The sequence below is a fragment of the Neoarius graeffei genome, chromosome 20 (assembly GCF_027579695.1).
Source record: "Neoarius graeffei isolate fNeoGra1 chromosome 20, fNeoGra1.pri, whole genome shotgun sequence".
In the NCBI taxonomy this organism is placed as follows: Eukaryota; Metazoa; Chordata; class Actinopteri; order Siluriformes; family Ariidae; genus Neoarius; species Neoarius graeffei.
The window spans coordinates 37,465,023-37,483,810 of NC_083588.1; the positions used below are offsets into that span (position 1 = coordinate 37,465,023).

Here is an 18,788-nt window from a genome sequence, read left to right on the forward strand (position 1 = left end):
GGGAAATTTCCCAAGCTTAGAGGCTTCATTAGTTCATTCAGTTGCACTGCTTCATTTCAGCTTATTGAAATTCATATGTTCTCAGAAATTGGCTGCTCCAAGAGCCACTCTTGAATCAATATATTGCTGTCCTGTGACATATTTTTTAATTAATGACACAGTATCCATCTAATGGCAGTGAGTTTGAGATATGGTATGAATTCTTGCTTTCCAGAATACCTTATCTTTGGCTTTTTGACCAAACATGACAATGATAAGCAGCAACAAATTAAATATACCTCACCCACTGAATAAACCTAGTAGAAATCAATCAATAACCTCTCCTGAGTCATTCCATTCTTCAGTCAATGTCCATGTGTATTTATATATCTTCACACAGCAGGCCCACTGCGTGAGCGGTTATGTCTCAGCTGGACGGACTGCCTGCTCTAGGCTTCACCTTACCACACTAATCTAGAGGAGCTGTAGATAAAAGAGCTGACTGTGCATTTTCAGGCTGTAATCCAGGCTGAGAATAATCCACGGTAAAGGGCGTCTTTTAGAAGGATGCTCGCCGTTCCAGCATGCCTGATCTCACACAGCTGCTCCCCAGGACAGCCTGAGCAGCTCTTTCTGACTCCAAGCCAAGAGCACGCAGCCAGCTCTGATTAAATGAAGTGACACCAAATCTCCTCATCTGGCTTCAGATCAGTTCGAGCCATCTGCGTAAGTTTCAGTTACGGTCAACCAGACGAGGGAATGAACTCCAAGCTTCCAAGAACTGTCTAGTCTAAAGGCAATACTGAATTTATGAGTGAATCATTACATTACTTTGACGTGGTCACTGAAACCAGAAACCACTCCAAGCTAGATAATAGTTCACCCGCCCAAGTGGTGCCTACAAGACAATGATTCAAGAATGGGAGGCATCTATGAAAAATGAAGTATTTGTTGGACACGTTCAGGGTATAATTGCCTTGAAATGAGACAGGGCATCGTTATGTGGAAAGTGTTTAGTGTGGTAAAGACATTCATCTTTATGTCACTCCTGCAGATGCCAGTTTTGGGTGAGACATGGGCAGAGCACACCACAATCCCTTAAAGGCAGAGATGATTTGGATTTGACCCATTGTCTTCAGAAAGCCTTGTGGGTTGTGAGAGACATAAAAATATTTAAGTACATTTATAGCTGCAAAGATTCCTACACACACAAAACTGCACCTGATTCACCATCAGTGGGTGGGTGTCCTCAGAGCAGATGTGTGTTTATAAGTGGCCTGTGAACAGAAGTTTTTATTACAAAAACTTAATTCAATGTCCATGTAACGGGTCCTTTTATTTAAGCGAGTGTACATTTCACTCGACCATAATTACGTATGTATTTTCGCAAGTGTATTTTCTTTAATATACTGAAGTATCATTTTAGAGGAGTCATACTTTACCTGCATACAACTGAAAAGGATTATTTTTCATAATTTACACTGCCCTACATAATTATTGGCACTCCTTGTAAAGTTCAGTAAAAAGGGTTAGAAAATAATCTGCTTTTTGGTGAAGTAACTTCATCTCGCACTGAAAAGATGGGGAAAAAATTCAACCTTTAATTGAAACAAATTTATTCAGAAAAAAAAATCCCTCATTAAGAAATATTTTCAACAAAAACATGTGCCACTATTATTGGCACCCTGCATTTAACCTCCCTTTGCCAGCATTAAGTCTTCTCCAATAACATTTTATAAGGTTGGAGATACAGAGCAGGGCATCTGAGACCATTCCTCTTTACACAATCTCTCCAAATCATCCCGGGTCCTCGGCCCTCTCTGTGCGCTCTCCTCTTCAGCTCACGCCACAGGTTTTCAGGTTCAGAAGACGGAGACGTCCAGGGCAGAAGCTTGATTCTGTGGTCAATGAACCATTTTTGTGTTGATTTGGACATATGCTTCGGATCATTGTCCTGCTGGAAGATCCAATGACGACCCAGCTTTAGTTTCCTGACAGAGGAGCCAGATTTAGATTTAAAATGTCCTGGTATTTCATGGAGTCCACGATACCATGTACACTAACAAGGTTTCCAGGGCCTATAGAGGAAAAACAGCCTCAAAACATCACAAAACTTCCACCATATTTTACAGTTGGGATCAGGTTCTTTTCATTATAGACATCCTTCTTTTTATGTCAAACCCAGCTTGAGTGTTTATTGCCAAAAAGCTCTTTTTTTTTTTTTTTTAAACATCAGACCAGAGAACACGGCTCTAGTCAAAGTTGTAGGAATGTTTCAAAAACTTCAGGTGCTCATTTTTGTGGTTAACTGACAGAAAGGACTTTTTTTGGGGCAAACCTTCCATATAATCACTTGGCATGGAGGTGGCATCTGATGGTGGTTTTGGAGACTTGGAAACGCCAGGATTTTACTTTCTCTTGTAATTCATCGACAGTGATCCTTGGGGATTTTTTTTTTTGTTTTTTGCCTTTCTTACCCTCCTCCTCACTGTATGTGGGGGCAAAATAAACTTGGGTCCTCTTCCAGGTACGTTTGGAACACTTCCAGTTGGTGTCCACTATTTTTTATTGCCCTAACAGTAGAAATGGACATTTCCAGATGAGTAGTTTTTTTTTTTAATAACCATTCCCTGACTCATGGTCAACACACTTCTTCCTCATTTGGTTTGTGGTCTTTCTTATCTTTCCCACGTTGATGGAATTTGGCCTCTGTCTCACCTCATATTTGTTCCCCAGTTAATCAGGAAGTCATGGGTTCCAACTTGAAAGTTCCTACACACTGCAATCAACTCAAAAATGTACAATTTAAATGGGAAACATGCTTCATTTACATTGTGTTCACAATCATTTCCAGGGTGCCAATAATAGTGTTTTTGTTGCAAATATTTCTTGATGAGGGATTTGCTTTTCTCCGAATAAACTGATTTCAATTAATGGTTGGATTTTCAGTGTGAGATGAAGCTCCTTCGCCAAAAAGGTGGGACAATAATTGCGGAGGGCACAGCACGTTTTCCTTCTTATTTTTCCATTGACCTTAAACTAAGCCCATGTTAAGCAAATCAATACACATACAGTGTGCGCACGCGCGCGCGTGTGTGGATCAGATATCTTTTAAAAAAGAGAAAGAACAAAATCAAGTAACAACCTGAAATATGAACACAAACAGCCTAAAGGCGGCTAGAAAAAAATTTAAGTTATTTTGGAACTGAAAATATTTACATGTAAAGAGACTTGACTGTACATTTTGTTGGGATCAATTTTATTATATTTATACTTTATTTGCAGTGTAAGTCATTTTTGTGTGAATTTTGTGCATGTTTTCTGCCCTGAATTTTAAATAATCAAATCAATACCAGCTGATATTTGAGGTTTCACTAGGAGTATAGTAATCAGAAAAGAAAAAGTGGCATTGTGCCATCTCTATATGAAACAAATATTCTTGATGCCTAGCTACCAAATCAGCTATAGCATTCAGGTGCATTTTAACTCCATTGAAAATAAAATCCATAAATCACAAGCAATTAAAAATGACATCCTTGTCTGAATTCTTGTTCATACATTGAGGTTATTTTAATCTGATTCCATAGAAAATTCTGAAGAAACCAAATAAACGAGAAGGATGTGGTTGGGTGTTGATCAAATTCATTGGGAAACTCATTAAATCATTCTGTGAGTAGAATTTACAAGTGCAAGGCCATTATGATTTCAAAAAAAGCACAAGTTTGCTTCGAATTCCAAGTTATTTTCTTTCACAGAAATAAAATTGTGACTCACTACTTCTAACCTTGACACAATGACCATATAATTACTTGTGTGCCTTTTTCCTGTAATTTTCCCACCTGTGTGCGCGCGCGTGCACGTACACACACATACTGTACAAAGACTTCTAGCTAAGCCTTAATAAAGGCTGTTTCATGTGTAATGTGTGTAACCTATGCAGAAGCTGCATAAATTAAATTGAAGGTTAGACGGGAAAGGCTTTATTGTTCTCTTCAATCATTTTGTTGAAAATCATGAAAAATAAATATATATATATATATATATATATATATATATATATATATATATTTTTTTTTTTTGAGTGTGTTTAGTTTATGTCTAGTTCTTATCTAGAGTGTTTATACCGTTTATATTATTTCAATTATTCTGTTTTTATTTATTGCATTGCCTGTTTGCACCGTGGGTCAGAGAGGACTGAAATTTCATCTGTGCTGTATGTCGAGCATGTATAGCATATTTGACGAAGTTGACTTGACCAGATAAACACACATTTAGGCTAAATGTTGCGATATTTCACTGCATAGTAGAGTTAGAGTTGATTTAGTTTGGGTTAAAGGCTCCTCTTTAAGAACCAAGTAATAATTTCCTACCACATGTGCAGTATTTACAAGACATTCGAAAGAGAAATAAGCGCTGTACTTCCTGGGGCACAGGCTTTAATGGCACAAGTAACAGTAGAGGAAGGAGCTTGAATTTATGGCACGAACATTGACAAGTGAAGGAAACAATTTTTTGATGAGGACCAGTTTTACACATGGCTATAAATGTTTATTCAGGTGAAAAAAAGCTTCAACATTATAAATCTTTAAAAGGAGCACAAATTTTTTTCACCTAATATAATTTTAATTAAATAATGCAATATAAAAATAAACCCACACAGTAATATTAACCTGACATGGCAATTTTTTTTTTTTTACCATTAGACTCTTAAATGGTTGTTCAAGCGTTCTTTAAAGGTTTTGTATTGTTTTTAATTGCAAAACACAAGCACACATTCTTATTTGCATAATTCATTTTATTTGCAAAATAATAAATGATATCTACAGGATGTATAAGGTATAAAAGTGACAATTGGTTGCGTTTGTGTCCGAGGCCTCTGTTTTTAAAGAATGTTGTGGAATCGGAGGCCTGCGGCGTAATACAGTACAAACAACTATGCTGTCGTGCATCATTCAGAGTCGTCGGTGTAAACGTGAAAAGGTTAAGTGTTGTGATCGAGGAAGTTGGCCGTTGTGGCGACTGACAAACAAACTTGCCATAAAATAAACTGATGCCGCAAAATGAGCAGAAGTGTTATTTAAAAAAAAAAAAAAGGCAACAAATTACACCAGATGTGACCAATCTTATCCACAATAGGAACCTACACACACACACACACAGTGCAGATAGGATTGGACACCGTAGAATGAAAATGTCAAAAGACATTTTATCAAGGATGTCACACTACAATCAATTCTTCATCTGAATAAGGTTTTTGCTAAATTCTACAACAATCATCATAATGGCGCTTAAAAAAATAAATATAATCCCTCATCATACAGTTTTTCTACATTATGATTTACCCATAGCTTTGATGCACATTTCACACACAGTACATTCAGGTTTTGTTTTTTACAGATTGTGTCAGCCACAAATTAAGCAAAGGCAAATTCGGTTGGACTGAAGAACTGCCTGGAAATACAGATCATGTTTGCGGAACAATTGACAACATTGAAGATTAAATTTGAAATTTGAAAGCATGCCTTAATAAAACTTTGTGCCCTCACTTCAAAGTTTATACTCAAATGACTTGGTTGGTTTTCCAGTCATGTTTTACATGTGTTTCGACAATCAAAACTGGAAGGCTGGGCAGTTATATACCAGAGCTTTCACTTTGTCAAATAAATATACAATGCATCGAGATCTTACTATAAAACATTCTATCACAGCTTAAACAAATAAAAGCATCTTGATGATGTTTTTGCAAATCCTGAAACGACTAATGAGAAAGCGGTTGTCCTGAACATCCTGAGAAGGAAAGCTACATTTCTGTGAAACTCCGATCACTGAAAACTCCGCAAGAGACAGAATGTGTACAATGCAATCTGGCCCTCGAACAAATAGTTCTTCTCTTTAAGTAAATACGCATGTGCAAGTTTAATAAACGTTTTCGTTTTACACATAAAAACACGCAGGGGTCAAAGTTTGTTTTAATTCTGGGGAACTGCAGGCTCTGGTTAATGTTATTCCTCCGTCAATTGAAAGTTATTGTATTTATTGTAGAGACTGTATTTAGAGGAACAGAAACCACTTGGGTCTGAGAATCAGTGATGTTTTGGACTGGACGCAAAGTTACAGGCTGCCCATTTAAACGACAAATCCCTATAAAAGGTTAGGATTCTGGGATGACAGTTTTGCCATTATCGCTTGTGCAAAAAAAACAAACAAATCATATTTGCATACAGCTTTACGACACGCCTACAAGTCTTTCTGGTTTTAAGCAAAGTACCGTGGTACTGCCAATGCAAAACATTAGGAAAATCTAATGATGGAATTGAGCAGTGAAGCATCAGGCAGCAAGAGAAGGCATGTTAATGAGGAAGGTTTGGCCTGCATGACTACAGGCCGAGTGTGACAGTGCAGGATCCATTAGCGGCTCAGCAGCGAGGCCCGTCCAGCCCTGCTGAGACACACACACGAGATGGGTAAAGCAGTCCAGGCTTATTAGCACCTCAGCCTGCTCCAGGTGGGGACGCCTGGCCTCTGTAATTGATAATTAGGGCCAATAGCACAGCAGGCAATGCAATCGCAGCGGCAGGGGGCTCGCACCACCCCCATACTGTTACTCAAAGAGAGGGAGGGAGAAGACAGACAGATAGACAGATGCAGAGAGAGAAAGATGACAAGATGGAGACTGAGGTGGCTGAGGAAATGTAAGAATTCTCTCTCTTTGATTGATGCATCACGTGCAAAAGAAAAATAAGCTACTGCATGCACACACTGCAACTGTAAGATATGAATCACTTTGGGGTTTTAAGTAACCTTTTTTTTTTTTGCTTGTTTTTTTAAACTACTGCTATCTCTGCTACAGGCCTTACAGTTAAACCACATAATCAACAACAGAGAGTTCAGACGAGTCTCGATCCTGTGGTGCACAAAAACCCAGAGACAACAATGATACAGTATACAACCAATCTTCTGCGCTTTTCCCCATGCAATTCGAATACAATTCAAAACGAAATTATCCTCATCATCTTTATTTTTGCAGATAAAAGGAGCAATATGCTGAGGAATACAGGCAGGGGAGGATGTAAAGTGGCTTTTTTTTTTTTTTTTTTTTAAATCGGTGCATTCTTTTGATCGTGCATTAAAGTGATTTGTTTGTCCAGAATGCAACTGGCTCGAATCGATCAGCTGCATAATGAGCGTCATATGGGACACAGCACACTGAGGACTCTGTCTGTAGCCAGGAGAAGACCAAAGGCAGCTAGAGTCTCATACAAAGAGTAAAAGCAAACAAGGTTTGGCGAAGAGATCAGATAGCCACGTATCTGCGTGACATTTCACCAGGCTACACATGTGCACGTCTTGACGGTTTAAAGTGAACTTCAAGCAAAGTCAAGCAGGCAGGTGTGTGCGTTTGTGTATGCATGTGTGCACATGCATATGGCTGCTTATGTAATAAAAAGTCTCCAGTCGAACAATGCGCGTTAGAGAAAAAGTGCAAAAAGGTGTCAGGTTTGGCAAGAATTACTAAATTGTTGTGAATGTTCACACCTCTCTTCTTTACAATTGTGCACCACAAATGACAGATCAACTAGCAAACCTATAAATCCAGCTTTACCCAACTGTACTGACGAAATATCCATGTTAGCATCAGAAAAGAAATGTTACGTCTGTGTAACTTCACAAATACTCACCAAAACCTGGGTACCTGGGACATGTGGAGTTAGTGTTTGTGTATATTTTATTCATAGTTTTCTCTGCAGAAAATTCAACAACCAGAGAAAGAAAACGAACCTCACTTATTAACTTTTTTTAAAAACGCAAGTTTCATGTTTAAATGTAACGTGTTTCACAGTGACCTAACACATCTCAATGCTGTAAATCATAGCCCAAGCTACTTGTTCTGCGTCCCACCGCCCGCTGCACTACACACACGGGCGTGATACAATCTGGCTCAGCTGATGCGTTTAGTTCAGCAGCTGGGAAAATTCAAAATGAGTGCCTGACAGTACAACAGGTTTTACCTCCAACTTTCTAGGTGGATGAATTGATCGGAGACCGATTTTTCATGAATCAGGAATACACAGGTGTGGGGAAACTTAGCAAAATAAAGTGCGGCACAAAACTACGATACAAGTCTCCTGCTAGCACAACAGGTCCCCTCACATTTAAATATATAGAGAGGAAATTAAGACACTAGCCAGACTTGAAGAACCTTTTGCTTGCGATGCGAGAACACCACGGCTCAAAGTCAAAATGTTCAACTCTTTTTTTTTTTTTTTTTGAGGTCCAAACGCAATGTGCTACATCAAAAACTTGATCAGAAAAGTACAATCACTATGGCTACACAGTTGTCCTCTTGCTGGGAATTTATAAACGCGTTCATTTCCCTTAGTCTGTATTAATGCACTTAATTAGCTAACTAGCTGGCCATAGGTTAGAATACGACGTTAGCTACAACTTTTCAGTCTAGTCAGTTAGGTTTCTACGCACCAAAACATGGAATTGGGCGGCATACTGGAGCTTCCATGTGCCTGGTGGGCTAGCTAACAAAACTTATAATTTGTCCACCCCTGAGTATGTATGTTAAAGTATAAGCTTCAAAAAAGCATGACAAAGTAGGCTAGTTTGCCATCACACAACCAAAACCACACGCACCAAAACACATAAGCCGTCCCTGTAATCTTCCAATTATTTCCCAACCATCCTGATGTCCCTTTGGCCTTCCTGGATATCCGAGAAACCTTTCAAAAGCCTAATAGTTTAAAAAGGGTCCATAACGCATTGCATTTATCGAGGCTGCATGTGGAGAGGCTGAGCTCGGCTCCCGCAGAATAATGTTGCCTTTTAACGGCAATTTGTGGCTTGCTGCTCTCCAAGCTGCTCTCAAACAGACTCTGGGGAACCTTTAAGTTGCCGGCCGTCTTCAGCCCACTAACTCAGTCATCGAAGACGCACAACCCGAACGCCATCCATCCAGCGGCTTAACGTCCCCCAGATTAAGTAATTATAGGCAAAGTCCCACTTGGGTTTGGACTGGAGCTCTTTTCTCCCCTGCGGCGCCGAGAGGAATTATGGAGCGGATTAAGACCTTCTGCCACAGTCGTGATTTTAACATACGAGGCTATGGCACCACCATCCAAACACAGAACTGAGAGCACTACGGTGGGATTGACATTACATCGTAACCAGCCAAATATCTGATCACTGCTTGATTTGTACTTATGAAAAAGACAAAGACGACGCATGCACAATAGTGTGTTCGGAACAGGAAGTATTGCTCATGTGTTTAGTGATAAAATACGTCTAATATCCTAAAAAAATCTCAATATATATTGCTTTGTTAACAAAAAAAAAAAACATAATATTGTAGTGTATGTAATCTATAGTCTCTGTATGCCAATATACTGTATGGTGAGGTATGAAATGACTTAATAGGGTTTTGTTTGTTTGTTTTTGCATCATGAACCCCATCCTTCTGTATTTCAGCTATAATTTGACAGAACAAATTGCTCCCATTACTGCAAACTAAATAAATTAAACTCCAAAAACATTTTTTAAAACATCTCACTCACACCCATGCATATAGTCTAAAAAAAGAAAAGAAAAATAAGAGTATATTTGATTTGTCAATTACAAAGGTATCCTTTTGATCAGTCTTCTTCTCAATCCGGAGGTTTATCAGATCCAGCACTGACCGTCGAGTCGCCTCACTTCGTTCAGAAATGAGACCAAATAAGAGTTCCCTTCAGAGCTGATTCTGATACCAAATTATACATAAATATATGTCATTGGTGTCGGCAGTGATCCTTTCCGATATCTCTTACAGGACTAGTAATTAGACTGCAGTCTGGTTTCGCTCATCTACCTGTCGAATGGCACCTCTGGAGCTAGGCTTTTTGGGTAGTGCTGCTTTGAGCCTAGAGTCAAGGCTGCTTGCGAAAGTGAAAGAGGTCCCGTTTTTTTGAGCCTCGCTTGCCCTCATGAGGCTGGGTTGGCGATGACGGGGGTTGCGGGGTGGCCATGCCTCCATAGGGGCAGCTCTGCGAGTCCGGATGCTCTCCGGAACATTCTACGGCTGGAATGTAACGGCTGTCCCACATGCCAGGCCCGCACAGCTTACACAAGTCATGCAGGCTGCAAGGGATCCTGGGAAGCAGTCGGAACTGATAGAGGAGGCTTCGTGCCTGGAAACCGGAAGTGAACAGAAATAACAGTTTCTACAGTAGAGCAGGAGGTAGGAGAGACTCCACTAACAATCACAGTTCTCTAGGACTATAGGTCAAATGTAATCAGATCATGACATTTAGAGGTTGCAATACTCTGAAAAGGTCACTAGATACAAACAAAGCACTCTATGTCTTCATTTAGAGGACTATGTCTGGCTCTGGATTTACACCATGAAGTGTGAGATTACTTGTGTTACTGAGTGCTGAAGAGTTGCATTGTAGAATATATAAAAATCAATAGCTTGAGAGAAAATTCAGCCACAGTTGGAAAAAAAAATCAATTCTCCTTAAAGGTGTCTGAAAATAATGTGTATGTATGCATGTGTGTGTGTTCACAGTACCTTCCTCAGCACCAGTTCTCCATTCATGTGCATGGAGAGGTTGCTAAAGTGCAGCAGCATCTGATCTGTTGCCAGCTGTTGCTCCGTGACATCATCGCCATAGAGAACAATGATGGCCACGCACAGAAAGAGGTGGAAGTAATCCGTCTGTCACACAAACACACACACACAATCATTAAACAAAAGCGCACAAAACAAATAGAGTGATCTGATCACAAACTGGAAGGAGCTGCTATGTAAATTAGCGAACAGAGCAAATGGCTCGGCTCTCCGCGGTCACCTGATTATCGCTATGTCAATATATGCTAATGTCATGCTGTGTTAGACTAACAATTAGCATCTCATCTTCATTAGTGCTTCATCTGAGATGGCTGCTAAAAGTAAGAGTGATGCTTTCTAGCACCCATATGCTTAGTTACAGACTCCCTTCATTCACTACTTCCTGATAAATGTACAAATTGGACATTTGGCACTCCAGTATGCACATCTGGAAGGAAAGTGATACAGCAAAAGTTTACAGTTTGCACGCGTGCGCACGCACATGTTTTTCAATTGATACAAGAACAATGAATCACTATTTTATAAAATTCAACAATAAATAATTCCAGGAAGTTCACAATGAAACATGGGTGTATCCAGACCAAAAAATAAATCTACTACACAAAGCAAAATAGTCTGGAAAGATGTTCTTGCAAGACCCTCTCAGTCTGCAGAACTGATTTAAAGAAGTCAGTTTACAATTGACTGGATTTAAGAAACTAAAACCTGCGGAGAGGAAAAGTAGTCAGGCAAAGTGGGACCAAGCTCTTAAAGAATATTTAGATCACACTTGGATATGGACATTCAAACATTTAAATTGATGCAACTTGATTTGCTAATAACATTTTAACATTGAGCGCTTTTATTACTTGTGGTGATGAAGGAACATTTGAGAAAAATACACATGTGCACAATCAATAAAATTTCTTTGTCTTCTGCATATTATCGTAAGGGTATGCAAACTGGTATGCAAACTTTTGCACTCTGCTGCATCTCTGAAATACCATGACTAATTTGAAAACAAATAACATCTCATCTCATTATCTCTAGCCGCTTTATCCTGTTCTACAGGGTCGCAGGCAAGCTGGAGCCTATCCCAGCTGACTACGGGCGAAAGGCGGGGTACACCCTGGACAAGTCGCCAGGTCATCACAGGGCTGACACATAGACACAGACAACCATTCACACTCACATTCACACCTACGGTCAATTTAGAGTCACCAGTTAACCTAACCTGCATGTCTTTGGACTGTGGGGGAAACCGGAGCACCCGGAGGAAACCCACGCGGACACGGGGAGAACATGCAAACTCCGCACAGAAAGGCCCTCGCCGGCCACGGGGCTCAAACCCAGAACCTTCTTGCTGTGAGGAGACACGCTGTAAAAATTTGTTTTGAATTAAAAAAAAACAAAAAAAACAAAACAAAACTCATAGTAACAGCATAATGAAGCAATCAAGTTGCATTGTGCTAACTTACTACACGAGTTTCAACAAATCTTTTTTTTTTTTTTTTACAGTGCAGTGCTGACCGCTACACCACTGTGCCGCCATGAGAAATTTATTTATTTATTTATTTTTTAAGTGCATGTGTGGTCAGATGGGGCATGTGAGGGGTTGTGTGTTTGTGTACACGCATGTAAGATAATGTTAAATATGCAAAAGGAAGCGTTTTATTATGTGCTTCACAGCCAAGCAAAATAATAACATTAAAAGATCTCAAAATGATCAAAAACCCATTAGAAAATCAAATGACGTTAATTCTTCATTAGTGGCATGATGGCACTACAGGTGTTTGAGCGCTTTCACACTGAATCGGAGGGAAAAAAAAAAAAAGTGATCATTTTGATTTGGATCCGACCGACCAACCGGACCCGAACAAACGAACAAAAGTTCGCCGAAGGATGTGTAGGATCTAAAATCTACATGTAAATCTCATTCATTCAATGGTCTAAAATACATCTACACCCTACAGTCGAGATACCGCAAGTTTGAATCCCAGCAATGATAGGAGCCAAGGGATTAAAACTGGCTGTGTTCTCCTGGTCGGAGGGATGGAATACACTGTCGATCACACAGACTCTAGCCAATCACAGGTGTCCATGAGCTAATGTATGTGGAAGAGGGCAGATACATTTAGGTCCATATATATTTGGACACTGACACAAATTTTGTTTTTACCTGTTTACTGAAACATATTCAAGTTATAGTTATATAATGGACATAAAGTCCAGACTTTCAGCTTTCATTTGAGGGGATCCACATTAAAATTGGATGAAGGGTTTAGGAGTTTCAGCTCCTTAACATGTGCCACCCTGTTTTTAAAGGGACCAAAAGTAATTGGACAATTGACTCAAAGGCTATTTCATGGCCAGGTGTGGGAAATTCCTTCATTATGTCATTCTCAGTTAAGCAGATAAAAGGCCTGGAGTTGATTTGAGGTGTGGTGCTTGCATTTGGAAGATTTTGCTGTTAAGAAAACATGCGGTCAAAGGAGCTCTCCATGCAGGTGAAACAAGCCATCCTTAAGCTGCGAAAACAGAAAAAAACCATCCGAGAAATTGCTACAATATTAGGAGTGGCAAAATCTACAGTTTGGTACATCCTGAGAAAGAGAGAAAGAAAGAAAGAAAGAAAGAAAGAAAGAAAGAAAGAAAGAAAGAAAGAACTGGTGAACTCATCAATGCAAAAAGACCTGGACACTCACAGAAGACAACAGTGGTGGATGATCGCAGAATAATTTCCATGGTGAAGAGAAACCCCTTCACAACAGCCAACCAAGTGAACAACACTCTCCAGGAGGTAGGCGTATCAATATCCAAATCTACCATAAAGAGAAGACTGCATGAAAGTAAATACAGAGGGTTCACTGCACGGTGCAAGCCACTCATAAGCCTCAAGAATAAAAAGGCTAGATTGGACTTTGCTAAAAAACATCTAAAAAAGCCAGCACAGTTCTGGAAGAACATTCTTTGGACAGATGAAACCAAGATCAACCAGAATGATGGCAAGAAAAAAGTATGGCGAAGGCGTGGTACAGCTCATGATCCAAAGCATACCACATCTGTAAAACATGGCGGAGACAGTGTGATGGCTTGGGCATGCATGGCTGCCAGTGGCACTGGGTCACTAGTGCTTATTGATGATGTGACACAGGACAGAAGCAGCCGGATGAATTCTGAGGTATTCAGAGACATACTGTGTGCTCAAATCCAGCCAAATGCAGCCAAACTGATTGGTCGGCGTTTCATAATACAGATGGACAATGACCCAAAACATAAAGCCAAAGCAACCCAGGAGTTTATTAAAGCAAAGAAGTGGAATATTCTTGAATGGCCAAGTCAGTCACCTGATCTCAACCCAATTGAGCATGCATTTCACTTGTTAAAGACTAAACTTCAGACAGAAAGGCCCACAAACAAACAGAACTGAAAACCGCTGCAGTAAAGGCCTGGCAGAGCATTAAAAAGGAGGAAACACAGCGTCTGGTGATGTCCATGAGTTCAAGACTTCAGGCAGTCATTGCCAACAAAGGGTTTTCAACCAAGTATTAGAAATGAACATTTTATTTACAATTATTTAATTTGTCCAGTTACTTTTGAGCCCCTGAAACGAAGGGAGTGTGTTTAAAAAATGCTTAAGTTCGTCACATTTTTATGCAATCATTTTGTTCAACCCACTGAATTAAAGCTGAAAGTCTGAACTTCAACTGCATCTGAACTGTTTTGTTCACAATTCATTGTGGTAATGTACAGAACCAAAATTAGAAAAATGTTGCCTCTGTCCAAATATTTATGTATGTAGAGCTTTCCTCCTGGGACGTGATATGTGCAGAAGCTTGAAAACATGCAGAGGTTGTCTTCACATGTCTTGAATGAAGCACGGAATAGCAAATCGCCCTCTCTGTTTGGTGTGTGTTGTCTGATTAGAGAGATGGCTGGTAGATGGGAACTGGTTAGTTAGTTTTGGTCGGGTTCATGCCCGAACTGATAATCGTATCAGTTATTCTTTGGCTAATTACACACAAGGTAAGCTACCACACTTGCTGAAGCAGTTGGTGGTTCGGTGCCTTGCTCAAGGGGACTTGAGCCAGTCCTGCTGGTTCAGGAAATTGAACCAGTGACCTTTTGGTCCCAAAGCTGTTTCTCTAATCATTTGGCCATGGCTTCACCTAAGAACTGGCCAAGACCAAATTATGGAGAATTAGAATAAAATTTTTTTAAAAAGAGGGGGGTTTAAACAAACAGTTTGTAAGTAAGTGTGCATATTAATCACAGAATTCATAGGAGTACCTGATGTTAGATAAATATCACTAGTTTAAAATTTCAGTTTTTTGTTCTCCACGTTTTTCTTTGTCAGTCAAAATTTCCAGAAAACCTAACTGTACTGCAGCACCACAGCTCTGTCTGGCTCCATTTGTGCCTCATGGCTCAGTTTGAGAGTTCACATCTTTTAAAAAAAAAAAAAAAATGCAGCTGCTACTCAGAATACACAGCATGTCTGGTTCACTTCCTGCAGTTGGGTTAATTCAATGTTGAATCGCTTTCTCATTGCAATTGAACCACTCTAGTTTTTGCTTACACCCAGATGAGACTACTTCACGCTGACGGGTTCTTTTGGCCTGTACCCGAGTGCGACTGCTGTGCTCTTACCTGCCTACAGAAGCGCATCAAGGAGAAAAATGTGCCAGGGTTCAAATCAAATCAAATTAACACTGCATTTTTGAAAGCACCTTTATATGTTGAGTACGTTCCACTTGGAGTAAAAAGCAGTCATTTTGCTTTGCTTCCTTGTTTACGTTTGTATCTGCTTTTATCCAAAGCAGAGGTGGACAGTAACGAAGTACATTTACTTGAGTACTGTACTAAAGTCCACTTTTTGAATATCTGTATTTTACTTGAGTATTAATTTTTTTGGCAACTTACGGCTTTAACTTCACTACATTTGAAAGACAAAATACTGTACTTTTCACCCCACTACATTTCTATCAAGGTCCTCGTTACTATGAAACAGCTTTAAAAGTGGATGTTTTTTTCCTTTTCTTTTCGAAAACGCGATTGTTTTTTTTTTCACAGGTAATCAGTAATCACTAGGGTCACATCACGCCCATAGACTGGATAAAATCAACATCAATGATTTCTCCGCAGCATTATTTAACACAATCAGTTGATGGCAGAATGGAAGGAGGCGGTTCTTCTGGGGAATGCACACACCCACGGTTCCATAGCTAGAACCCATGTTTTAGTTTTCTGAAAGGACTAAAGTCTCGTTTCATTTTAAATGTTTGCTTTGTTTGCCTAAAACAGAACACATCACAGCCTACAAAAACTTGCCGTTTATGAAAATATGAAACGTTTTATTCCAAGAGAAAGCTTGCAATGAAGCTGGCTGTGCTTTTAGAGCTAGGAGTAACATTGCAATAGCTATGCAGTCTGGTTAGTCAAATGACTTTCTATGGATTTGCCCGCCAAGTTGCCATCGCCTTGTCCACGGCTAACGTTTACACATAGCTAGTTAACTTAGACACTGTTAGTTAGCATGTAAAAACGGAGTTACGCTAACATGAATAACGTTAACTTATCTGAAGTGGTTTCAGAAATGTTTTAGCATAATCTTGCCAAATAAACAATGTAGAAATCTTTCTTTTCTAGTAACGTTAGCTACCCAATATGAGTTCAAGTTTGAAAAGAGTTTGCTAGCAATGTCAGGTGGAGCTTCACTGACTAGCTAGCTTAATGTTAAACCAACATGATTCCACAGGCGGTGGCATGGTGGTGTAGTGGTTAGCGCTGTCACCTCACAGCAAGAAGGTCCGGGTTCGAGCCCCGTGGCCGGCGAGGGCCTTTCTGTGCGGAGTTTGCATGTTCTCCCCGTGTCCGCGTGGGTTTCCTCCGGGTGCTCCGGTTTCCCCCACAGTCCAAAGGCATGCAGGTTAGGTTAACTGGTGACTCTAAATTGACCGTAGGTGTGAATGTGAGTGTGAATGGTTGTCTGTGTCTATGTGTCAGCCCTGTGATGACCTGGCGACTTGTCCAGGGTGTACCCCGCCTTTCGCCCGTAGTCAGCTGGGATAGGCTCCAGCTTGCCTGCGACCCTGTAGGACAGGATAAAGCGGCTACAGATAATGAGATGAGAACTTTCACTTGTATTGTAGTAACATTTGACCAGTGGGATCTATACTTTGACTTAAGTAATGAAGTTGGGTACTTTGTCCACCTCTGATCCAAAGTACACTACAACTGAAGTAGAATGCAATCGAAGCATACACAGTCATATCGCCAGTCAAAAGTTTGTACACCCCTACTCATTCATAGGTTTTTTTCTGTATTTTGACTGTCTTCTACATTGCAGAACAATACTGAAGACACCAAAACTAAAATGGCATATGGAACATATATGGAATTCTGGTAAACCAAAAAAAAAAGGGTTAAAGTTTCATATTTTAGATTCTTCAAAGTAGCCAGTGTTTACCTTGATGACGCTTTGTACACTATTAGAATTATCTTAACCAGCTTCATGAGGTCGTCACCTGGAATGCCTTTCAATTAACAGCTCTGCTTCGTCAAAAGTTAATTAGTGCAATTTTTTGCCTTCTTAATGCGTTTGAGATCAAACAGTAAATAGTAAATAAAAATACAGTAAATAACTCTACTCCACAACTGTAGTAATCCATATTATATATCAAGAACCGCTCAACTAAGTAAAGAGAAACGACATCATTACTGTAAGACATGAAGTGACTTAATTAATAAAAATAAAGAAAAGCCACCGAGTCAGAAGGTGTGTCCAAACTTTTAAATGGTTAGGATTTAAGGGTCTTGCTCTGGCAAGGGCTCTCTGGCAGTCTCAGGGATTTGAACTCACAACCTTTTGGTCACTAGCGGTTTCTACCAAAGGGCTGTTTTTTCTTTTGTACCTGGTAGTGAGCCCAGCAGGCCTCCCACATGCGCAGTGCCTCTGTGTCAGGAAACTCGCGCTTGAAGCAGAGCAAAACCCAGCGATGACAGAACAGCAGCTGCAGGCCGTCCTCTCCGAGCCGCATCAGGTGCTGGTGGAAGCGCGGCAGCATCAAGCGCAAGAGCTCTCGCAGATACATCTGCCCCCAGAGTGAGAGAGTGAGACACAGACGCAGTGACACATTGAGAGAATGCCTCAATAAATCTCCTCAGTACAAGAGATTTCCTCTCCTCAAGCCCTGAACATAAACTGAAGTGATCCACTCCTTTCACACAAGCCCATGATAAGCTGATCAGAAATTTTAGCTCTTAGCCCAAGCCTGTGACAGCTCACCAGCTGCCGCTCCATATCCTCGTCTCTGGGGGAGCTGATGAAGATGGTGTTCTCCATCAAGCCTACGAAGCACCAGAATGTGTCACTTTCATCCTGGATCTCGGTCAAGAGTGGAGCCACCAGGTCAGACATGCCCTGGCAGTAGCCCATCTCCGGGTTATAGACCGCGTAGTTCAAGAGGATGCGTCTGGAGAACAAAAAGAGATAAAGTCACATAATCCTGTACAGGCATATGCTATTCTGTATACCTACCTTTTATTTACAAAGTGCATCGACCCTATAGGTCACTTGTAGGTGTGCGAGTGTGGTCCATCTGTTGCTAAGCAACTTCTCAGCTCCCCTGCTACCCTGTCCATCAGTGGAAAGGGACTACCACATATAACTGGGGTTATGACTCATTCTCAGTACAATGTGGTGACATGGACATTAGTGTCACTGGGGGCTTTAAACATTGTGAACACCATTACACGCACACCTATTTTATGTGTATGACACTGTCACCTTTTTCAGTGCATGTACTGTCAAGTTTTTGACCCCTGCACTGCTGTTGACCATTTCTTTACTGAAGCGTGACAATGAGGTGTTTAAAAATCACAGCTGCTCCAACATACGCACTGTACCAGCACCCACACACACACACACACAGAGCTACCATGTGCGTCACTGCAGTGCTGAAAATGATTCACCATGGAAATAATACCTGCTAATCACTGGTCTATTTCTACTGAAGGAAAGGTCAGCGTCGAGAAAAGGTAACAAAACGATGTGCGTTTGTTTCAGCATGATTCAGTTCGAATGTTTCAAACGAAAACATGACTAAATTTACTATGGAAAAGCAATAAGAGCTTGTTACTAAGAATACATATGGAATGCTGGATGGGGCCAAAAAAACATGAAAGATGTGCAACAGGGAGAGAACGCGAGACT

General features: G+C 40.3%; 1 protein-coding gene across 1 annotated transcript in view; it reads right to left on the reverse strand.

The window, feature by feature from the left end:
- Window positions 1-4,801: 4,801 nt before the first annotated feature.
- The window catches only part of tbc1d16 (TBC1 domain family, member 16), a 75,335-nt gene continuing 61,348 nt past the window's right edge, over window positions 4,802-18,788 (reverse strand). The window contains exons 9-12 of the mRNA XM_060901635.1: window positions 17,862-18,048; window positions 17,488-17,667; window positions 10,535-10,681; window positions 4,802-10,151 (exon numbers count right to left, since the gene is read on the reverse strand). Of these exons, the coding sequence (XP_060757618.1) occupies window positions 9,891-10,151; window positions 10,535-10,681; window positions 17,488-17,667; window positions 17,862-18,048 (775 nt within the window). The 3' untranslated portion in view covers window positions 4,802-9,890. The remainder of the gene's footprint in view (window positions 10,152-10,534; window positions 10,682-17,487; window positions 17,668-17,861; window positions 18,049-18,788) is intronic.